We start from the raw sequence: 20,963 nt of genomic DNA on the forward strand, positions 1-20,963 counted from the left end.
TTAGTTAAATGTATTAAAACATTAAAGTTACACGTGATCAGGAGAAGAGCGCGTGCGGTCTGCGGCTGAGCGCCGTCGCCATGGTGACGCACAACAAGCGCCATCAGACACCTCCGATGATAAAGGCACATTTCAGGTACACGTTCAGTAGGTGGTGTTTATGTTGTGCTTTTAATCGTAGTTTAACGTTGTCAAAACAAACGATAAGCTTATAACAATAGCTTTGTTCTGTGAAGGTTGCTGCTTTGTTTAATAAACCAGAGTAGAAGATAGGATTTGTGTAATTAGTTAACATAGCTAACATTAGGCTAGCTGTTGATGCTAACATTTGGTAGCAAAATTTACTCTTATATGTTACTTCAAACTTGTATTCCACTACCTATATATTTATGTCTTTATTACATGTTCTTAAAGGAAATTTGACTATAGGCAAGGCAAGGTAAGGCAAGATCATTTGTATAACAGAATTCGTACACAAAGTAATTCAAAGTGCTTTACAGAATAAGAAATTCAAACACATTCAAATCACAATTCAACAAATCTACACATAAATGATCACAAATAATCACCATAAAATTAACATTAAAGGAGAAAAGTGCAGAATAAAAACCTTTTAGTCACATGCACAGCTAAACAATTGTTTTGAGCCTGGATTTAAACTTTGTAAGTTGGAGTGGTATCCTATTGTACATACTTTATTATTACTAGCTCGTGTAGACCCTTCAAATTTATAGAAACTTGCCTCAATCATTTTGACTTCATTTACAGGGTACAATGTGTGAGGGTCCTTCATCAATATCTGGGCCAATCCCTCCTGATCCTTCTCTTTTCCCTGAACTCTATAAACGTACAAATTCAGGTTTGTTGTTTTTCTGGAGCTAAACTTTATATTAGCTAAGTAATTATTACATTGTACTAGAGCAAATCATTTTCATCTTGATATTTGTACAGCTCGTGGACGCTTAGAGGGGCAGCATGATGGAAGTCTGTTGTCAGGACCACTTGCTCCAGACCCTGTGTTGTATCCAGGCTTCTACACTGCTCGCACTCCTGCTCAGCATCCCCGCATTGGCCCAAATGCTGCTCATATTTTGGAAAGAGGAAAAAAAGGGGTTGTGGGCGAGTTGCTCAAGCTAGATGATGCCCCTTTCATTTATACTCCTAAGCAGAGTAACTTGAATTTAAGTTTTAACTCAAGAAAATATGCAAACTACTTACTTTACCATTTTTTAACTTTTCATTTGAATTTCCATGACCCATAGAACATCTTGTACAGGATTTTGGTAAAGAGAATGTGCGGCGACTCAGGGAGATCCAAAAACGCTACAGAGAGCAGCAGGCTGAGATCACACAGTCACGCCATGCTCCAGTCAAAGCTCTTTCTTCAAAGTATCTTCATGTTCCCTCAAAAGTAACGACACAGCTACAGGTATGAATAACAAGGGGACACAATCACAAATATTTACCTTTAGCAATGCAAGTTCTAATTATTTTTGTTTTTAAATGCAGATTCCACATTCAGCAATCAAACCTCAGTGTCAAAACTTTCTAAAGGCACATGGGGCATCACAAACTTCTCCCAAAGTTTTGCGGCGCTCAGTATCATGTAACTTTAAAAATGACAAGAATCCACAAGTGAGTAATCCATAATAATTGGCAAAATCAACTTTTATGAGACCATTTTGACCATGTTAGAATCAGGTCAGCAATTCTGAACAGGAAGTAAATGGACTTGCTTCTGTTACTAAGTTGTCAAAGATCAATATTACAGTTTACAATTAACTAAATGTACAATAATGATATACATTTGTTATAAATCATTAAATCTTAAAAAATCATAAACATTGCTATTGTCATGCTAACAATGAGCCAGAAAGTTTTACATTTGAAGTTCTTTAAATGCTTCTTTCTTATGAAATGTTGGTCGGTATTGATTGACCTAACTGTATTGATTGATTATTATTATTTCTTCTGTGTTACTGTTATGCACTCAGTTTTTGGTTCAAAGGCCAGACCGTAAACTTCATAAAACATAATGCAAAGGCTGCAGGGAAAACAGCGCTGCGTCGTTCTCAGTCTTTGTCAAGCCTTAAGGAAAAACCTATTCCCAGTGCAGTCAAAGGACAAGTCCACTCAGTAGGTAAGTGGCTCCAAAAAGCATTGCACATAAATAAAAGGCATATGCTAGATTGTAAATTGGCTGTATTTTTTTATGAACTTTTATACTAACTTTGTGCATAGTCTTGAGGAAAGAAAGGAGCAATGGAGGAGAGAAGAAGAAGAGCGAAGGAGGAATGCCCCTGATCCATCTGCTCCAGCCGGTCACACACTGATGCCTGAGAGCGAGAGACAGGAAACTCTTAAATCCCTCAAAGAAAGTAAACAAACATTTTATTACATGTACCCATTCTACAAAATGTACACAACCACTGATTTTGATTTTCCCATAGGCCACCGCTCCTTGGTGTCTGAGCTACTTTCACTTCCCCTCAAAGCAGACAACCTAAGTGTACAAACTCGAAAGGCTCATCTTGATTGCAGACTTTCTGAGCTCGAGGAAGCCATCAAAATATTTTCTAGGGACAAAGTTTATGTAAAAAATGATTTTTAACAACATGAGAAATCCAAATACCACAGATTTATGAGATTTTGTAAAGACAGAAGCCCAATTTTTTAAATGTGCTATATTCATAATTTTTATTGTTTTGATATTGCATTGTAGCTATGGTTTGCATCAGCTGGCTCATGATGTATTATTGTAAAATTGCTTATTTTGTACATATGTAAAAGGCTATATCAGTTCATAACCGTGCAAAAAAAAAAAAAAAAAAGTCTTTTGAATCAAGCAAACACGGACACTAAAATCGTTTTGAAAATGAAAAGGTTTTGTTTAAAATAAATGTATGTTTTTAAAGGGTAGTTTTGCTTTAAGATGATGTCATAAATTCAGCATGTGATGACGTTTGCGCACGCGCTGCCCTGCCCCCATCGCTCTTTCTGCATTGTTTAGCACAGAGCTAGCTAGGCTAGTAGCTATTTCGGGTATAAATATATTTGTTGAAGTATTTCTTCATATATAGATAAACGGGGGCATATTCTAACATAAAACATAAACATGAGTAAGAGGAAGGCGCCCCAAGAATCCCTAAATGAAGGAATCACAGACTTTCTTGTTGGTGAGTTAAAGGGTTGGTGCTTAGCTTGCAAGATGTGGGTATAGTCAGAAGAGATGGGTTTAAATAATAATAATTTCACTCTTTGCAGCTACCTTTCCACGTACTTTATTTTCTCCTAAACAAATGCAAATATCTGTTAAAATGCAATACATAGCACAAGATAGTTTGCCCATGTAATATATTGTAATAGTATTTTATTATAGCTGGTTTGTTTACTCGTTTATATTTTGCAATTATGTGTACAGAACTTGCCAACTACGAGAAGAACGTAAACAGGGCAATTCACAAATACAATGCATACAGGTAAGATGTGCTCAGATATAGATATACAGATATACATTTGTGCAGTTTTAGAGGAAAAGGTCTATCCAGGGATGTCCAAACTAAGGCCCGGGGGCCAAATGCGGCCCTCAGACCAGTTTTTATTGGCCCTCAAGCCTCCTGCTGAATTGACCCAATTGATCATAACAATTGATCTTTTAACAGCAGTATTTATATTATTTCTACCACTATCACCATCAAACATCACATTGCAGTGTGATATAGACCTAAAATGAATGTGTTTCAAGCCTTATTAATACACAGCGGCTCCGTCAAAGCTGTGTAAAAAAGCACCGCACTGCATTCATCACTGGTCTGTGGCCCTCCGCTTCGAATATGTTTTGAGATGTGGCCCTCGATGAAAAAGTTTGGACACCTCTGGTCTAATCTCTCATTGCAATATAGGAAAGCAGCATCAACTATTGCAAAATACCCCAACAAAAATCAAAAGTGGAGAAGAGGCAAAAAAAATTGGTATGTATTGTTCACAAATTGTCATTCTGCTGAGATAGATTTAAATAAATTGATCACTGTGTTTTGTTTCTCTTTTAACAGGACGGCGTGGGGGCTAAAATCGCAGAGAAGATCGACGAATTCCTTCAAACTGGCAAACTAAGGAAATTGGAAAAGGTATTAAATCTATAAAAAGTCTGCAACCAATTTCTCCAACTCGTGTACTAATAATTGCATGACTGTGTTCCTTCTTAGATTCGTAGTGATGATACCAGTTCTTCTATTAATTTTCTAACTAGAGTCACTGGAATTGGGTAGGTGGTTTCACAGTTTATTATTTGTCTGTGCGTATTATTTAATTGCATTATTTCATACACTTATTGTTTCATACAATTTTAATAATGTGAGTCGTTCTATTCACAACCTCAATGACTTAATATCTTTTTGTTCTTTGGATTTGAATTTTAGCCCTGCTGCTGCAAGAAAGTTTTATGAGGAAGGCGTGAAAACCTTGGAAGGTTTGTTTTATCTTATGCAAGTTTGGTATAAATTCAAGTATCTAATTACTTGCTTCTCCTACTTGTCTTGTAGATTTGAAAAAAATTGAGCACAAGTTAAATCACCACCAGCAAATTGGATTAAGGTAAGTAGTCTCTTGTTGAGATAGTTAAATATGGCTGTTTTTAGGCCGTTTTACATAGTTTTGGTTGTTTTTGCAGATATTTTGAAGAATTTGAGAAAAGAATTCCAAGAGTTGAAATGGAAAAGATGGAGGTAAATAATGATCATATACTCTTGCCATGTTGTTGTTCACTAAATGTGAAACCATTTTTAGAAACTAATTCTTGGAGAACTGCTTAAAATTGATGAGGAATACATTGGGACGATTTGTGGAAGCTACAGGAGGGGTAAATGCTTTTTGCTTTTTAAAAAAAACAATGATATGGTGTCATCTAAGAAAATGTGTTCAATTTAACTCAGGAGCAGCTTCAAGTGGTGATATAGATATCTTGTTGACACACCCAAATTACACATCTGAGACTGAGAAACAAGTAAGGCCACATATTTTAAGACTGCCCAAGTCTTCTCAACTAATCCTAATTACACAAGTTGTTTAATTTGTTGTCTATTTCAGCCAAGTTGCTCCATGCTGTGGTGGACCATCTGGAGTCCATTGGTTTTTGTGACAGACACACTCTCCAAAGGAGATACAAAGTTCATGGTGAGGACCTAGTTCATGAAACTTTGAATCTGATGTTTGGTAATGGAGTTACAGTAATTGTACCCAAACCATGATTCGCATGACTCTGCTCATGGTCGTTCATGATCTTGTTTTTGTAGGGAGTCTGCCAACTTGAGCAGAGTGATGAAGATGACGAAGAATATCTGCATAGACGTATTGATATTAGGTAATGCATTAAAATATATTATTGTCTCCAGCAGGGTTTATTGTTTTTTTCTTTTTATTAATACATTTCAGTGTGTAAACCTTGTACATGGAAAAAAGTATATGCAGCATGTACTTCCTCTGTCACTCAAGGTTAATCCCAAAGGATCAGTACTATTGTGGAGTGCTGTATTTCACGGGAAGCGACATATTTAATAAAAATATGAGAGCCCATGCTTTGGAGAAGGGCTTTACTCTAAATGAGTACACTATACGCCCACTCGGGGTTACTGGTGAGTCTTTGATAAGTTAAATATAAATCAATAAAAATGTCTTGACTGTGTGTGAAATATCTGAACAGTGGCTGGTATTATAACATATGATGGTGTCATGCCTGTTTTGTAGGTGTGGCAGGAGAGCCTCTGATGGTGGATAGCGAGAGAGACATCTTTGAATACATCCACTATAAATACAGAGAACCAAAGGATCGCAGCGAGTGAAGCTACAGGGATATGAACATCTGTGTGCCTCTGCTAGTATTTATTTCAATAGTCCAATAATAAATGGTTATGTCACAATATGAGTTTTTTTTTTTTAAATGTGTGCATTTTAGTTATATCATTTAAATGGTAGTGTGTTTTATGTAACCTAAATATAACTGAAGAAAAACGTGCAGGAATTTGTTTCTAGTATTGGTGTTTAAAGCTCAAATTATTGTATTTGTATGCATAGACACGCACAACTAGAGACAAATCCTTTGGGGGTGGATGTAGGAAGTTTTGTGCATGTGTGTTTTAAGAGACAATGTAGACAACACTGCTGAAGTGATGTAGCGGCATACTTTTTTTACAAAACTGTCAACGCAAGTGCGATTTGAATGAGTGCTTACAGTACCTTTAGAAACTGAAAACTGGGCTTGTTTATAAAATGTTTGGAGCACCTCTGATTTGTATGCTTTATAACAGGTGTTTGCAGAATTTTAAATATCTTTCAATAAACTTAATCAACCACATGGCTAAAATTGGTACTATTGTGTTAAATGTGTAATTGATTATTGTCAATATGCTTAGGTCATAAAGTGTACATTATCGATAAAGAAATCTATACTAAAATAAGTCTTGAATGAATTAATAAAATATTGGCGCATTGGATGTTTGTAACGGTTTGCCACGGTGACAAGTTTGCCGCAATGCATGATGGTCTGAAATAAAATGCAGAGCAAAACTCCGGAGAAAGAGCCGTGAAACGAACCAATCAGAGCGGCCCGTGCGCGGCTCTCGTGCAATCAAGAGCGCGGCTCCACAGCGGGTTCTTTCCACTACACACCCACATTACTTTATGTCAACCACTTCGCGGGAGTTATCGCTGCTGGAGAAGTCGTTTCATCAATTTATCAAGAGTAACAGACAACGGAAAGGTAGAGTTATGTCTTTTTTAAAGGCTGGTGGAGGATTTGGTTCATGTACATTATTGATATGTTTGAAGTTGCTGCTGTATAATATTTTTCTATTGTGAGAAAAAGGAGCTTCATTGATCTTTGCACATCCATGTGGAATTACAGCCAGAAGAGCACTTTACAGTGTCTAAAAATAATTTCCACGAAAATAATGTAATTTATTATGTATTAAAGTGTTGTACTCCACAGGGTGTGTGTTAATCGTGTCGCTGTTTCTGGTGCACCTTAAATATTATATTTGCGTTTATTGTGTGATAATAAAATGCATGAAGCTCCATTTCCCTGTGTATCCATAGAAACTACGCATCGCTTCATCCATTTGAGCTCAAGTTATGCAACGTTGTTATAAATGGCTAGATAGATATGTCTGTTATGTAATAACATTGTTCGACAAACAGTTAATTTCTGTCTTTATCTGGATGTTAAATTAAAGGAGTTTTGATGCTCAGGAGCAGACTCTGGTTCATGCGTATCTAAATGTGTTGTATACTTGGCAATGCGCCTGTGAAAATGATGAATCTTCTGCTGTGTTTTGATATTTCAAGGCAACCATGTCAGAGAGAAAGGCTGTGATCAAGAATGCCGACATGTCTGAGGACATGCAGCAGGACGCCGTGGAGTGTGCCACCCAGGCCCTGGAGAAATACAACATAGAGAAGGACATCGCTGCTTTCATCAAGAAGGTAACACATCCTCACAAATGCACTGGGCACATGTGGCCAAAGCACATCAGAATGACAAACTGCACACATGATGTGTGTAAAATGAACAGAAAATATCTAATGTGATATCTTTACACTTACAGGAGTTTGACAAAAAATACAACCCAACTTGGCACTGCATTGTGGGGAGGAACTTCGGCAGCTACGTAACCCATGAGACCAAGCATTTTATTTACTTCTACTTGGGTCAGGTGGCCATCCTGCTGTTCAAGTCAGGCTGAGGAACCACTTTTCTCACAACAAGCTGACTACATACATCATTGACTGATTAAACAAGGCACCCATCATTCCTTTGGCAAGGGGCCTCTGCCTTTTCTGTGCTTAACTGTTATTTTCTTTTGGGAGAAACATGGCCATGTGAGAGACTTGTATTTATTTTTGTCATTGTTGCGTTAGAACTTGTTTTTTAATTAAAGCAAAGCTTTTAGGCTGGGCTAAAATTCTTGTTCTCTTTGGCAACATCAATACACTAACAATAGTTCTTGAAATTGTGTCTTGAATTAACAAATTACCATTTTGAGTTGTTCAAAGAATTTGAAGGGGTGATAGGAGCTGGCGTTTGCAGCACAATTAAAGACTATACACCATGTCTGAAGTCCCAAAGGGTATTCAAAATCTGGGAAGAGACACAAATAGCTCCACCCTTCAGCATCTTTCCCAGATTCATGTTTATGAAGTTTTAATATAAGGGGGACTTTTGTTCATTAAGCATTACATGAAGAATTGTTTTTAGTAATGCTCTTCAAATGCCTAATAAAGCAATTACGTTCATTCAGGTTTGACTCATTCTTAATCAAGACTTGGCAGATGTTAAATGATTTTCAGCTCAGTGCAAATTGACCAAGCTTTAGCAAAGTAACACTCACAAATCACTTAAGACCTAAATGAATGTATTAATTATGCTGGTATGCAACATCACTAATTGCCAAATCAGTTCATGTAAAACCTAAGTAAACCAAGCATTAAATACGCAGATTGCTTGTAAATGATGGGAACCAGAGTGCTCTTTATTAACACATTAGAAAACCAGCTTGTGTGGGTAAACACCATTAGACAGGCAGAAAGAGGAGCGCAGGTACCCTTTAAGCTGTGGAACTTTCTTAATAAGGGGCAGGAGCTGAGAGTCGACAGCCTTCTGGTCTTCTTTTCTCTGCTCTGTCAGCTGGTACTTCTACAATTTAAGACGATAAAATCAGCCATACTCATCTACTTGTTAAAGTACTGTTAATGTGCAATAGTTCACCTCTTTTTCTGTATCAAAGATCTCTCCTTCCTGGTGACGGGGCCTTCTCAGCTTCTTCTTCTTGAAGTATGTGTCATTTAGGGTTTTGGGGATCTTCATACCAGTGATGTCAACTTTGGTATTAGTAGCGATGACAAACTTCTGGTGTGCCCTGCGCAACGGGACTCTGTTCAGGGCAAGAGGGCCTAAAGGAAAAAAAAAAAAACTTGATCACAACACGTCTTGATAAACTACCCGTGCGGTCATACAATAAAGTGCTTACCAGTGACCAGCAGGAGACCACTTGACAGCTGCTTCAGAAACACCACACGCTGAAACAGAAAATAGTGATTAGAAGAAAGAAGAGCAAGTCAAGTTGGGACCATTTTCCAAATCTAGCAATGGTGAACTTTGTGGGCTTTTTTTGACATTTTTACAGTCTACAATAAAGCAGTACTGATTAGCAGGAACACACCTAAGCAAAACTGTGCTTTACTTTGCAACATTTAGATGACTTCTTGCCATTTAGTTTGTCAAATCATTTTAGAAGGTACAGTGCACATGAGCTTTATGCAGAGCATGCAGACTAAGCAAAAAGATGCAACAAGCATAGTCAAACAATTCCACATTTCCCTTCATGCCAAGAGGGGTTTTTATGGTAGTATTTGACACTTTTCCAGTAACACAAATGGGGTATGGGCTTTAGCTCATTATCCAGTTATAAATACAATCATGATACAGAACAGATTTTATCAAAAATGTGGCTAATGAATGCAGTTTTTCGATGTAACCATTTGTTAAGTGCCTTTCTGAGCACTCAAAAGTACAGCAATTAAAAGGCATACAATGTGCTGGACAAACCAGGTTCAACGGCATCAAAAAGTATGAGTGTTGACAATAGTTCACCTTTCCACGGTGGCGACCAGTGAGCAGGATCAGCACAGTTCCTGGAGTGATGGAAGCCCGCAGTTTCCTCTTGTGTTCACTGAAGGGTTTCTTTCCATGGCTCCTCAGCTTACGAGGAACATCCTCTGTTGGGTAGTAACGGGGCTATGTGTAAAAGAAAAAGAAAGACATGATATGCATGTTCTATATAATTTATTACCAATCTTGGCTTTGCCAAATCAGAATAACAATTTATGACAATGCCAGTCCCTACGGTTTCTAACTCCCATGATATTTCTTCTCTTCTCATCTGTTAAAAAACCTGTTTACTTTCTGCAACATCGTTTTTCCACAATAAAAGGTTAACAAAAAAGCATAAATAAGGATCCCTACACTTATTAATTCATTACTTTGGACTTGTGAGATGGTGTGCCAGAAACATACATTACATTTCATTTTGAAAGGACAGGCATTTCTGTGGCAAATACCTTTAAACATGAAGACTTGTGATCTTACCATCTTACGGAGCTTGACAACGCGATTGCCTCCATTCTTGTCTCCTCCAACGGGTTTGACAACAGTGGCCTTGGGCTTCTCCTTGAGCTTCTTCTCAATCTAAAATACATACAAAGATATGTGGACAAAAATACATCAAGTCAATGAAAATACCTCAAATCAAGGGTCTCATAAAGATGACACTTTCATGTATGAGCATACCTTGGTCTCGGTGGTCTTGGTTTTCCTCTTGTACATGGCCCTGCGGGCATACATGGCAGAACGGGAGTACCGACCAATACCCCGGGCCAGAACCGGGTTTCGGCTCCCGTGCCTCTTCTTGGCAGACTTTTTGTCTCCCTCTGCCATCTACAGGAAAAAAACAAAACATGTAGAATGTTGTCATAGTGTGACATTTTATCTAACTACAAATAAGCAAACAGCACACAACTAGGAATGCAAATATCATTCAATAATAGTTTATACATTATACAGCTCACAATGTCATTGTATGAACTAAGGCTGGCAAACTTTGGAAATCTTAGAAGCAAAACTAGGTTTAAAAAGTAATTAGCAGAAAGTAAACAAACTAAATGAGTTATACATCTCTGACGGGCAATGTCACATTAACCTCACTTGAAATCATTTTGAAAGTTTGATTCCAAACCGTTATAGGGTGATCCACTAGGTTATGTGAATAAAAGTGAGGATTTCGAGGTTTGGCGTGTCGGTATAAACAAGGACTCAATTGTCACTGTTTAGTACCCAAAGATCTAGTGACATAAAACTCATTAAATCCCGTTAAGTGAGGAGCTTACGCTATGCACTGACACAAAATGACCGCGTCTTTTACACTGCAATCCTCATGCAATGTGAGTTTTATGTCTGATAGCAACTAAGCTAAAAGCAGCATGAAGGCTAGCCGGTGGCCTGCATTATCGCTCCAGTGAATGCCAATAAAGAACATAACAGAAGCGATAATCTAACATAATATTGTTGTAAATCGTAAGATAGAGTGTTGGACATGCGTTCCTCGTTGACTACATGTTAATATCTTTATTCCATACAGTAGATGAACTCGGATTTTTAGCGAACAGTAACACGAATGGAGTAGACATCTTACCTTTGCTATGAAAAAAAGACCGACATCCGGGCATTTGACGTATATATCCACGTCGCATAATGACGCTGACGTACGGCGTAAGTGCTGTGGGAACTATGGTGGTTGTAGTTCTTTTTGCGTTAGTGGTTTTGATTCCAGGTTTTATATCAATTTTTGAGCACAAGTGTTATATTATATATTGTGTTATAGTTAATGACCATTAATAAATACCTTTAACCCTAATGAAATACTTTTTGAATTCTCAAGTGTACCTCAATGAACCAGGGATTTTGCAATTTAAGTTTCAAAGTCCACACATCCCTCTGGTTATTAAACAACAATGCACCACCAAAGTGCAACTCACGAAGAAAACTACAACTACTAAAGTAATTAGCAGCTTCATTTTAAAGGTAAGTCAAGCTATGAAAAACAAATATTATAATGACCTCTATATTTTTATAGGCACTTAAGTCAGATCATTTGGGTCGCTTTTGCTGTATTTTTTTATTATAATAATTTGCCTGTTACATTGTTATAGGCACATGACAGAAAAGATTGGTTTACAAATCACTGTACAAATTCTCTAATTAGCAGCAGTGGGTGCTGGATGCATATGCAACAATTTGCCAGGCTCGGTTTCAAAGGTATTATACTTTTGTGTGTGATTTAATGTTAAAATTGAAAAAAAGAAAAAAATCCTTCTCAGCATGATTAGTTTCTTCAGTTAACATTTTCAACAATGATTGCAATCCCCTGACCACCTCCAATACAGGCAGAGCCAACAGCATACTTGCCGCCTCTTCGCCTATTAGAAAGAAACAGTTTGTTAAAACACAAGTCATCACTATTTGTTATGTGGACATGTCAAAAGATGTTTTATCACAAAGTCAGCAAAAACATGAAATCAAAATGGCAACGATTTATAATTTTCATGAAACAATCTCTACCTTGAAGCCTACAGTCAATAATAATCAGATGATACTATAATCTTTTATCCTAGTGTACAAAAGAAAATAGTTTGACCTGTCAACTAATCAAATAAATAATTACTGACAAGTCAACTACTAAATTATTGTTAGTTACAGCAAGTCATTTAAATGACAAACAGTTGATATTACCTGAGCTCATGAACAAGGTGAGCAGTGATTCGTGCACCAGAGGCACCCAGTGGATGACCAATAGCAATAGCGCCACCGTTAACATTGCTCTTTTCAGGATCCAGACCTAATGCTTTAGATACTGCCAAGTACTGAGGGGCAAACGCTTCATTAACCTAAACAAGAGTCCAAAATATAAAATATATACAATGCTTAGTCTTTGCTTTCTATTTGATGTTTGCAATAATCATGCAATGGAAATTACCTCCACTAAATCCATGTCAGTCAATGAAAGGCCGGCTTTCTTAAGAGCTTCGGTGATGGCAGGAACTGGACCTGCAACAATGAATGATCAGTCTATAAAACCATATTACATGAAACTATTCACACACTAGTATATAAAATGTTAAGTACCAATGCCCATAATGCTTGGGTCACAGCCTGATACATGGTAAGAGACTATCCTGGCGAGTGGCATGAGCTTGTGGTTTTTTACTGCATCTTCACTAGCAATCACTACAGCAGCAGCACCATCAGAGACACCCTGTAAAACGAAAATAGTTCATGGTAGATACACAAACATAACAATCTATAACTCTGTTCTAGTCAGGTCATCAGTCAGATCATTTTTACTGAAGCATTTGCAGCTGTGACTGTTCCACCCTTTTTGAACACAGTAGGGAGTTTGGCCATTTGTTCAAGTGTCGTCTGAGGACGAGGGTGTTCATCCTGAGCCATGAATACTTTGCCTTTCTTAGCTTTCAATTCCACTGGAGCAATTTCAGCAGTGTAGTATCCTGCATCATGAGCTAAGAGAGAAAACAATAATGGATACAGCCTTCATTTGTGTAATAAATGAAACAATATCTCACTGCCCCAAACTTACCTGCCTTCCACCTTTGCTGTGTCTGGTAGGCGTATTTGTCACAGTCTTCTCTTGAAATCTCATATTTCTCTGCCAGGTTCTCTGCTGTAATTCCCATTGGAATCTTTACATGCAGGTCAGTCAAACCTGCCCACAGTGTGTCTTCCAGCTTTTCACAAGGCAAAACAGTAAAATAATGTGAAATTATAAATAAAAAAAAAATTACAATAGAACCAATTTACCATAAATATAAATAAACTTCAAAAGCAAACCTTAAGATCAAATCCAAATTTTGTCCCAAAACGAATGTTACGGACAGCATAAGGAGCCTGGCTCATACTCTCAGAACCACCACAAAGGACAACCTCTGACTCTTTGAGGCAAATCTCCTAAAAATATAGAACAGTTATGTATTCTACGGTAAAGATTAAAATAATAATAATTTAAATGAATGTGACCATTCTTACCTGTGCACCATTGATAATAGCTTGAAAACCTGATCCACACAGTCGATTCACAGTGAGTGCAGGGACTGGAATAGGAACACCACACCTCAGGCCAACGTGACGGGCAATGTAAGGGGCATCAGCTGAGCTCTAAAATAAGTTGCGTATTGTTGGAACATGTAATTTAGAGACATTAATCTAACAAATGAATGTAGTCCTCACCTGCATAACATTTCCCATAATTACACTGTTGACTATCTCAGGAGCAATACCTCCTGCAGCAAGGGCAGCTTTTGCTGCATGCTCTGCCAGGTCTGTTGCACTGTGGTCTTTCAAAACACCCCCATAGGTTCCAAATGGGGTGCGCTTAGCAGCCACAATAAAAACACCTGAGGAGAAAAAGGAGGGAAAAAAACACTTTGGTGAATTCATTTATAACAGTGTTAATAATCTTTTACTTGTACACACACCATAGAGCCCATATTGGCTTTCCTGTTTATTTAAGGATATTAAAATTTAGGATATTAAACCATAAATACAAATGGAACTTTATGTTCCCTCTGTAAACTACAAGGACATCTGAAATCATATCTATGTAATATGTTTATCAAACAGTTCCTCACACCTTAATAGGCCAACACTGCGCAGTTAAAAAAAAAAACAAAACAGTAGTTTAATAACGACAAAGACATGTGTTTGTGCTCCAGTTAGAGGGAAAAAATATATAGATATTACAGCCTTATTTGAGTGTATTTTTTCCATACCTCTGAGTAGAGACATAATGCTGCTGGTCGGTACACACTTCACTTTTGTAAGATTACTTGCAGTGGACGAACTCTTCCAACACTCCCCCAAAAACGACCTTTCCCCTATTTTATACCGGAAAGAGATTCGACAAATTAGGAAAGTGTAATTTTAAAAGAAAAATATATAAAACTACTATTGACTGTTAATATTGCCATTGTAACGTATGCAACAAATATATGCGTTTTTTGCATATCCTACATACATAGACATTTATTAATTAAAAATAGACGAAAGTGCGACGTCAAACTGAACACTTACGTCATTATTGTGCGCGACATTCACCCGATGCGTGACATCTGTGGATTTTGCTCTTACTGGTTTATTTCTTATTATTTATAGCTACGATCAAATTGTGTAAAATAATGTCGCTAGCATTTTCCCGTTGCATTTGCAGGGTTTTGCCCCAACACATTGTTCAGCGAAGGTAAGTGGTCATTTAAATCTCAAAAAGTTATCAGAAAAATCAGTAACATGTCCTGTACGTCTGTGTTTGTAGCTCACTGGCAGAGGGTCATGCTGCAAGAACCGCTCTTTATGTTCCAGCAATGACCCTGAGGACAACAGCCCCGTTAAGGTACTTTAATTAAACAAATCATCATCTTGAATGTAGTTATGTAGTCGTCACTATCCTGTTTACATTATGTCAAAATTTTCCTTTAGAGCTGAACCTAAAAAGAAGAAAAAAGTGGATCCTAAAAGGGAGCAGATGATGAGAGAAAGGCTTAAGAAAAAACTGAAAAAACTGGAGAAAGTACCACCTGAACTCATCCCAATAGAAGACTTTATTACACCAACTAAATGCCTGGATGAAGAAAGGTAAGTTTTCCTTATTGCTTGTTTAGTAATGTATGTTTTAAATTAATAATATGCATTATTTTTGTGCAAGAACACGGCCTATCTCAGCAATTTCATTTGAAGAGAGTGAACGCAGAGCTTTGCTACTGAAAGAGTGGTCTCGATATAAACAGGTAATTTCATATTATGGATTTTATGATGTACACTAATATACATTTATGAAGTTTGAAACACTTGTTTTACTTATTCCAGAAGCAACACATGGCTGAAATGAAGGCTGTTGAATCTGCACTTGAGTCTCAGAGAGAGGCGCTGGAGGAACTGAAGATCACATCTGAAGAGCTATATCAGGCAGCCCTAAAACCAGACTTTACTCTTCTCCCCTTCACCCATGAGGGTCCTGCCTACACACCACCGAAATCCAAATATGAAGCTCCAGACGGGAAATACACAGATACAACCAGGGTTTATACTCAGTAAAAGACTGCAAGTGTTTTGCCGGGACACTGTATTGTTAAGCATTTGTCTCTAACTCATCTTTAGTGTAATAAACACATCTTGGGGAACATACTTACCTATCTTTAAAATGTTTCTCAAATGAACATGACTAGAAAATTATAGTAAAAGCCGAAGTTCTACCTGGACGACTGAGGGATTACACAGACAAAATTGCAAATTGTGCTCCATGTTGTTGGTTTTATAATCACCTCCAAGTCCTTTTCACTTCTAAAAGGAATTTATTTGCCAGTGTCTGAAGATTTTCCACTTCAATATGAATAAGGAAGTGGCAAGGTGGTAATAATACAAAACAGAGATATGTAGTGCAGGCACATTTAAAGAAAAATGTTCCAAGTCATGCAATGTGATGGTACAAGAACATAAGATGTTTTAATAAAATATTTTATAAACTAAATTCAACAGTTCAGAACTCTTGAGACTTTTCTTGGTTTAAGGGCAGGTGCCAGTCTTTTGGAGGTTCTTTTCTCAGTTTCCACACAGGAGTAAATTGTTGCTGCTCAGCCACTCTAGTCCTCTCGCTCTGTTGCAAATCTTCCTGTAAACAAGGAAAAGAGCACAAACATACATTTGAGAACATGGGTCAAGTGCATAGTGCATACATAATAACTTAAACTGAACCTTTGCTTTGAGATCTTTGTGGCTCTCCCATTGTTTGCAGTTTTTGTAATCTTGACTCCACTGTTGACAGGATGGCGACTCTCCATAAGTGTAGTAGTGGTGGAATTTATTTAGTAAGCTTTTGCAGTGCCTGAATTCACTCCAGTAATCCTCACAAACCCGGGGTGGCTACGAATAAAAGATTTCAGAAGACCATCACTGCAGTATGGAAGCCCGTTTCCGCCATGAAAAAAAAAATAAAAGCCCCACAGCTTCCATACTGCAGTCATGTGTCTCAAGAAAAAAACAAAGTCAACAGCGCCTCTTTGTGGGACCTAAAATCATCCAGGCAGTAATTTATAGTAAATGTTACAGTGTCAAGCAATTACTGATCGACATTTCTCTTGTAATGGTCATAACTCGTTATATTTTTTCACCTTGAGAAACGAAGCAAAGCAGTAGGGTTTAATATGTGTGACATTGTTGTTAAAGCTGCCTGAGGAAACTGTAGCCCTTGTGTATTTTTTATGTACATCTCGGATGGAGGTGCTTAGTTTCACTCTATATCACATGCACAGTAGTACAGAAATATCACTGTGTAAAATTTAGCACAATTTAAAAGTATTTACCCTCCATGGTAAGATCCGAGACTGCTCCATTGACGCGACGACGTGCCTCAAAGCACTTCCGGTTCAAGTACTTTCATATTTAAAGCCCATATATATTCTGTTAATCCAACCTAATGACGTCCTTATTTTGCACAGGTTTGGACTCATGTTTGCCCCAATAAAAGGCAACAAGATTTAAAAACACATTTTATTATTCAATCATTAATCAACCAAGGAAAACATTATTTACATTAACTGAATCCAAATATATTTAACCTAAACCTGCATTACTGTTTGTATTTTCTTTGTGAATTAAGTTGTAATTTAGGGAAAAGAAAGGGAAAACATAGTATAATAATGTAATAATAATAATAATAATAATAATAACAATGAGGGGTGTTGCAATCTGATGTAATGAAATAACACACAGTTCAAAAGAAAAAGGAAATTTCTTTTTTTCTTTTTACTTTTTTACTTTGCTGTTAAATTAAGCATCTTCAGCGGAACACTTCAGGGCTTTCTGCCCTTCTTGCGCAGTGACTGTCCTTCTCCAGAAAAGGCAATGAATCTGCTCATTGCATCATCCTTTTAGGAAGAAAATAAACAACAAAAAATCACATAATGACTCAATGTAAATATATGTAGAAATTGTATATAACACAAAAAAATATTTAAAAATACATTAAATATAACTCACATCATCTATGACTTTCTTAGGCAATGGTCTTGAGTTCCTAATGAAAGTGATTCGTCCAACTTTGAAGTCATAGTTTGGGATACCTCTGTAAATTACATTTAATAATTAACTGCGTTATTGGTACAGTTATAATAAGTATTTTAAAAATAACAGTGTACAACTATGTAACTTTTCTGCTGGAGTTTTTTGCCACTTGCATGTCTCCATGGAGATACCTGGAATGTTCCTCAGTCTGACATAAACCATGTTTGTTTTTATTACCAATAAAGTACCTTGAAATACACACATCTTGCTTATGCAGCCTCACCTCACCACAGCTTATCTGACCTCCAAGTTGGCCTAGTCGTGTCACCTGCTTGTCTCCAAGTTTAATACTATACTAAGGAACATTCCAGGCAAAAGAGACAAGCAGGTGGTGGACCCTCCCCCAGAAAAGTTGTATAGTGTACCTTTAAAGTGTTTATACATGTGGTGATGCATGTGGTCCGAACATAATACGTTAATTTACCGGTAACTAAAAACTATACAATATTACTGAAAATGGCAAATAGCAGCAGTAGTAGCATTCATAAATGAACATTGTTTTGCATGTTCTAAGTATTAATATTCAAAAAGATGATGTTAGTCAAAAGGTTTTATTTTAACTAACAGAAATTACCGTTTGATGTCACTTGCTGCAAGAGGTGCAGGGCTGGGTTCAATTCCTTTTGTTTTGCCATCCAATCGATTGCCAGATCCAGTAAAAGCCTACGATACAACAACAGTTAGATTAAATAATAATAATAATAATCTTTTATCTTCAATCCACGACTTACTCTAAATCCCAAGTCCATATCGGCATAAGTACTTGGGTCACTATCTTCCTCCTGTTGATAAAAGCACAGTTGTTATGAATAAAAAGGCTCAATAAATCTCTCCAAACCTCTATCATTATCCTTACCTGTGGCTCTTCCTGGTGCTGAGACCGTCTTTCAGGCTCCTTGTAACCCAATGGAGCATCAAAATCCACCTGAAATAACATGTAGATGTTATATAAGAATATTTAACTTATCGGTTTGAAATAAATATATACTAGATAATTAGATTTGCTTACATTCATGTCACACTCAATAATTGAAACTGCTTTATCTGGCTTGGTCTCCATTACCCGTAACTCATAAATCTGAAACAATTATCAGACCAACTTTTAAAAAGGGAATACAATATAGACCATGACAGAGGACAGATGATAGTGGTTACATACTTTTTCATTATAATTGATAGCGATTACATCTCCAGTTGTCAGACAGGCAAAGTTTCGAAGTGCATTTTCTAGCCTAGAAAATAAATAAAATTATTTCAAGTCATAACACTAGGGCTGGGCAATTCTGCCTATCAATAAAATTGCCGATTTCATCTCCTCCTCTCCATTAAAAATGTTCTGCAAACTAATCACAACAGTGCTGGGGCTGGATTAAACATGTAGCTGATGTAGGGCGTGATTTGCACTTTCACAACATTTAATTGGGTGTAGCTGATTTCAAAGCAGTCAGCGCTGTGCTTTCCTCCTTCAATTTTCTCTTCTCAGTGAGACACACACACAAACACACAAAACACATTCCAATGTAATTTCCAATGCAGTGGGAGAAATAAAATACATTTTCTTCCAAACAAAATGATTTGAACTTAAATTTGATTAACCTTTTTTTGCACAGCCCTATATAAACACATATCTTTATTTTAGTTTAAATACATTACACTGCTTTGGGGTTTGTGATGTCCAGGAAGTCAGGGCTCTGAGGCTGAAATTTTGAGTAAGTGGCCACCATGAGGTTTACACTTTCCACCTGTACAAGACCACCTTCCTCCAGCAAGAGATTCTGCATCATCTGCATAAAAAGTAAAGTAAAAAAACTACATACTCAAACAAACATATTAACATAATATATATCACAGTTCCCAGTACCCAGTGAGGTAAATAACAAATCCCCTCATCTGCCACGAACTCCAAAACACCACAATGTGTCATTCTGTCCGAGTTCTTGTTGGTCAACTTAAAGAGCATCGGGTAGGTGATGTTGAGCCTGCCTGCGAGGATAAATGTACAGTAAAATAAGGTAGGAAAACACGTAAGAGATGGTTTCAAATGACTGTAAATGTGTATGTGAGGTACTTACTGAGCTGATCAAGAGCTGAGGGGGGCATTATGACTAAAACAAAAATGCATAGACATTATTTTTGTGGATTTAGAGTTAAATAGGCAAAATGTATGGTTAAATTACAATATGGCTATAGCTGTGGACCTGTCAGGATAAAAAATTTTGAAGTGAGATTTATTGCTGAAGTAAATATAGACGATAAACAATAATATTGAAACTAATTTATTCCACTGACACAAAAAAAAGCAAAACACAAAAACTATTCTAAATGATATATTATAATATTGTTAAAAAAACATGAGCTGCAAATAACAGAATGAAACACTTTAGTAGTTACTTTGTATCTATAAAGCTTCATAGACGTTATTTATCAACACTCTGCAGCGCATATCTTATCATAGAACAGAAAAATAACCAAAAATAAATTTAAAAAATCCCCACTAGCACAAAGAAAAAGTACACAGGATCACTACTGACCTCCAAAAAAGACTGTTCCATCTAACCTATATTGAGCAATAGTCTGATACAGCTATCGATAGAGCCATTTATAAACAGTAATTAATCCTAGTTATGGTGGTTTGTTTGTTTTTTTTAGATGACACATACTTTTTCCTCCTTTTTCCACGTCGGAGCGGTCATTGGGACCTGCCAACATCGATACGGAGTAACAGCGGTACTGTGTGGAAAAGCGATTCTGAAAGCCCCGAGCCATGGGGTGATCATATACGTGAAATGAGAACTGTGGAAAGAATCAGAATGTCAAATAAATTAATATCTCTGCGATTGCTGTGACAGGCACCACGTAAAGACAGTGACAGTGCATCTTTCTGCTGTTACTGAGGCTATCGGGAGTTAGCGTTGCTTTGTCAGCTCCCAAACATCATTAAAATGTCATTGAAACGCTTTAAAATAAAATATGTTTCAGAGTAGGTGACTCACCATTTTGTTGTTGGACTGGATGGTTGTCTAAAGTCAAAAAACAAATTATTTATCGCGTTATTCGGGAGGAATGTAAACGGGCTACAATTGTTTACTCTTTTCCCGGAAGTGCACCATTCGGAAATGACGTCAGCAGCCAATGAACGAACGAGGTTTTAGTTCTTTCAAAATAAGAGATAAGCAAATTTTGCTAAATGAAACTGTAGTCTTTCCTCCAGAATATCAAAGTTGGGTTC

The 20,963-nt window shown here is 37.0% G+C and overlaps 8 protein-coding genes across 9 annotated transcripts; 4 read left to right on the forward strand and 4 right to left on the reverse strand.

The window, feature by feature from the left end:
- Positions 1-102: 102 nt before the first annotated feature.
- enkd1 (enkurin domain containing 1) lies at positions 103-2,677 on the forward strand. Its single transcript, XM_055224214.1, has 9 exons — positions 103-136; positions 769-859; positions 952-1,170; positions 1,263-1,429; positions 1,510-1,635; positions 1,696-1,751; positions 1,995-2,144; positions 2,242-2,378; positions 2,451-2,677. The coding sequence occupies exons 2-9, from the start codon at positions 775-777 to the stop codon at positions 2,609-2,611; spliced, it is 1,101 nt and encodes a 366-aa protein (XP_055080189.1). The 5' UTR covers positions 103-136; positions 769-774; the 3' UTR covers positions 2,612-2,677.
- A 340-nt stretch (positions 2,678-3,017) lies between these two features.
- Positions 3,018-5,925, forward strand: polb (polymerase (DNA directed), beta). The gene is given in 16 exon segments (XM_055224120.1): positions 3,018-3,176; positions 3,422-3,479; positions 3,903-3,930; positions 3,932-3,991; positions 4,053-4,127; positions 4,206-4,264; positions 4,419-4,468; positions 4,542-4,593; positions 4,670-4,724; positions 4,786-4,858; positions 4,932-5,002; positions 5,091-5,129; positions 5,131-5,172; positions 5,292-5,359; positions 5,491-5,630; positions 5,743-5,925. Coding segments are annotated over 16 exon segments (1,026 nt in total). The 5' UTR covers positions 3,018-3,115; the 3' UTR covers positions 5,838-5,925.
- A 706-nt stretch (positions 5,926-6,631) lies between these two features.
- Positions 6,632-7,955, forward strand: dynll1 (dynein, light chain, LC8-type 1). The gene is made up of 3 exons (XM_033972400.2): positions 6,632-6,754; positions 7,339-7,476; positions 7,599-7,955. The coding sequence occupies exons 2-3, from the start codon at positions 7,345-7,347 to the stop codon at positions 7,734-7,736; spliced, it is 270 nt and encodes an 89-aa protein (XP_033828291.1). The 5' UTR covers positions 6,632-6,754; positions 7,339-7,344; the 3' UTR covers positions 7,737-7,955.
- Positions 7,956-8,501: 546 nt separating this feature from the next.
- Positions 8,502-11,244, reverse strand: rpl6 (ribosomal protein L6). Its single transcript, XM_033972395.2, has 6 exons — positions 10,340-11,244; positions 10,139-10,237; positions 9,644-9,787; positions 9,021-9,069; positions 8,759-8,943; positions 8,502-8,686 (listed from the first exon to the last, which is right to left on the reverse strand). Exons 1-6 carry the CDS (start codon positions 10,484-10,486, stop codon positions 8,534-8,536), a joined length of 777 nt encoding a protein of 258 aa, XP_033828286.1. The 5' UTR covers positions 10,487-11,244; the 3' UTR covers positions 8,502-8,533.
- A 436-nt stretch (positions 11,245-11,680) lies between these two features.
- Positions 11,681-14,495, reverse strand: acaa2 (acetyl-CoA acyltransferase 2). The gene is made up of 10 exons (XM_033972393.2): positions 14,392-14,495; positions 13,850-14,016; positions 13,649-13,777; positions 13,454-13,570; positions 13,203-13,350; positions 12,950-13,125; positions 12,731-12,860; positions 12,582-12,652; positions 12,338-12,492; positions 11,681-12,024 (listed from the first exon to the last, which is right to left on the reverse strand). The coding sequence occupies exons 1-10, from the start codon at positions 14,405-14,407 to the stop codon at positions 11,940-11,942; spliced, it is 1,194 nt and encodes a 397-aa protein (XP_033828284.1). The 5' UTR covers positions 14,408-14,495; the 3' UTR covers positions 11,681-11,939.
- Positions 14,496-14,684: 189 nt separating this feature from the next.
- mrpl40 (mitochondrial ribosomal protein L40) lies at positions 14,685-15,795 on the forward strand. Its single transcript, XM_033972397.2, has 5 exons — positions 14,685-14,858; positions 14,931-15,008; positions 15,095-15,250; positions 15,321-15,402; positions 15,482-15,795. Exons 1-5 carry the CDS (start codon positions 14,797-14,799, stop codon positions 15,707-15,709), a joined length of 606 nt encoding a protein of 201 aa, XP_033828288.1. The 5' UTR covers positions 14,685-14,796; the 3' UTR covers positions 15,710-15,795.
- Positions 15,796-15,854: 59 nt separating this feature from the next.
- c9h22orf39 (chromosome 9 C22orf39 homolog) lies at positions 15,855-17,013 on the reverse strand. The gene is made up of 3 exons (XM_033972399.2): positions 16,975-17,013; positions 16,367-16,534; positions 15,855-16,283 (listed from the first exon to the last, which is right to left on the reverse strand). Exons 1-3 carry the CDS (start codon positions 17,002-17,004, stop codon positions 16,152-16,154), a joined length of 330 nt encoding a protein of 109 aa, XP_033828290.1. The 5' UTR covers positions 17,005-17,013; the 3' UTR covers positions 15,855-16,151.
- Positions 17,014-17,363: 350 nt separating this feature from the next.
- ufd1l (ubiquitin recognition factor in ER associated degradation 1) lies at positions 17,364-20,836 on the reverse strand. 2 transcript variants are annotated; one of them, XM_055224116.1, is made up of 12 exons: positions 20,728-20,836; positions 20,395-20,527; positions 19,803-19,839; positions 19,596-19,713; positions 19,388-19,518; positions 18,894-18,966; positions 18,744-18,812; positions 18,591-18,659; positions 18,466-18,516; positions 18,309-18,397; positions 17,651-17,735; positions 17,364-17,538 (listed from the first exon to the last, which is right to left on the reverse strand). In XM_055224116.1, the coding sequence occupies exons 1-12, from the start codon at positions 20,728-20,730 to the stop codon at positions 17,464-17,466; spliced, it is 933 nt and encodes a 310-aa protein (XP_055080091.1). In that variant the 5' UTR covers positions 20,731-20,836; the 3' UTR covers positions 17,364-17,463. The 2 variants fall into 2 exon arrangements, with proteins under 2 accessions (XP_055080091.1, XP_033828285.1); XM_033972394.2 differs by having other exon boundaries at positions 17,368-17,538; positions 19,596-19,717; positions 19,807-19,839.
- Positions 20,837-20,963: the final 127 nt, after the last annotated feature.

Source organism: Periophthalmus magnuspinnatus, chromosome 9, assembly GCF_009829125.3.
Source record: "Periophthalmus magnuspinnatus isolate fPerMag1 chromosome 9, fPerMag1.2.pri, whole genome shotgun sequence".
Lineage (NCBI taxonomy): Eukaryota > Metazoa > Chordata > Actinopteri > Gobiiformes > Gobiidae > Periophthalmus > Periophthalmus magnuspinnatus.

What these genes read in the sequence shown, in the direction of transcription:
- enkd1 (XM_055224214.1), top strand. Translation starts at nt 775, where the DNA reads ATGTGTGAGGGTCCTTCATCAATATCTGGGCCAATCCCTCCTGATCCT. An exon ending in CTATAAACGTACAAATTCAG is followed by an intron (nt 860 to 951) that starts GTTTGTTGTTTT and finishes ATATTTGTACAG; the next exon opens with CTCGTGGACGCTTAGAGGGG. An exon ending in TCTTAAATCCCTCAAAGAAA is followed by an intron (nt 2,379 to 2,450) that starts GTAAACAAACAT and finishes ATTTTCCCATAG; the next exon opens with GCCACCGCTCCTTGGTGTCT.
- dynll1 (XM_033972400.2), top strand. Translation starts at nt 7,345, where the DNA reads ATGTCAGAGAGAAAGGCTGTGATCAAGAATGCCGACATGTCTGAGGAC. An exon ending in TCGCTGCTTTCATCAAGAAG is followed by an intron (nt 7,477 to 7,598) that starts GTAACACATCCT and finishes TTACACTTACAG; the next exon opens with GAGTTTGACAAAAAATACAA.
- rpl6 (XM_033972395.2), bottom strand. Translation starts at nt 10,486, where the DNA reads ATGGCAGAGGGAGACAAAAAGTCTGCCAAGAAGAGGCACGGGAGCCGA. An exon ending in CTGGTCGCCACCGTGGAAAG is followed by an intron (nt 9,070 to 9,643) that starts GTGAACTATTGT and finishes TTTCTGTTTCAG; the next exon opens with CGTGTGGTGTTTCTGAAGCA. An exon ending in TGGTCTCCTGCTGGTCACTG is followed by an intron (nt 8,944 to 9,020) that starts GTAAGCACTTTA and finishes TTTTTCCTTTAG; the next exon opens with GCCCTCTTGCCCTGAACAGA.
- acaa2 (XM_033972393.2), bottom strand. An exon ending in AATTTGGATTTGATCTTAAG is followed by an intron (nt 13,351 to 13,453) that starts GTTTGCTTTTGA and finishes CCTTGTGAAAAG; the next exon opens with CTGGAAGACACACTGTGGGC. An exon ending in CCCAAGCATTATGGGCATTG is followed by an intron (nt 12,653 to 12,730) that starts GTACTTAACATT and finishes TCATTGTTGCAG; the next exon opens with GTCCAGTTCCTGCCATCACC.
- mrpl40 (XM_033972397.2), top strand. Translation starts at nt 14,797, where the DNA reads ATGTCGCTAGCATTTTCCCGTTGCATTTGCAGGGTTTTGCCCCAACAC. An exon ending in CAACACATTGTTCAGCGAAG is followed by an intron (nt 14,859 to 14,930) that starts GTAAGTGGTCAT and finishes CTGTGTTTGTAG; the next exon opens with CTCACTGGCAGAGGGTCATG. An exon ending in AAATGCCTGGATGAAGAAAG is followed by an intron (nt 15,251 to 15,320) that starts GTAAGTTTTCCT and finishes TTTTTGTGCAAG; the next exon opens with AACACGGCCTATCTCAGCAA.
- c9h22orf39 (XM_033972399.2), bottom strand. Translation starts at nt 17,004, where the DNA reads ATGGAGCAGTCTCGGATCTTACCATGGAGG. An exon ending in CTCGGATCTTACCATGGAGG is followed by an intron (nt 16,535 to 16,974) that starts GTAAATACTTTT and finishes TTTTATTCGTAG; the next exon opens with CCACCCCGGGTTTGTGAGGA. An exon ending in ACAAAGATCTCAAAGCAAAG is followed by an intron (nt 16,284 to 16,366) that starts GTTCAGTTTAAG and finishes CCTTGTTTACAG; the next exon opens with GAAGATTTGCAACAGAGCGA.
- ufd1l (XM_055224116.1), bottom strand. An exon ending in CTATCAATTATAATGAAAAA is followed by an intron (nt 18,813 to 18,893) that starts GTATGTAACCAC and finishes TAATTGTTTCAG; the next exon opens with ATTTATGAGTTACGGGTAAT. An exon ending in GCAGCAAGTGACATCAAACG is followed by an intron (nt 17,736 to 18,308) that starts GTAATTTCTGTT and finishes TGTAATTTACAG; the next exon opens with AGGTATCCCAAACTATGACT.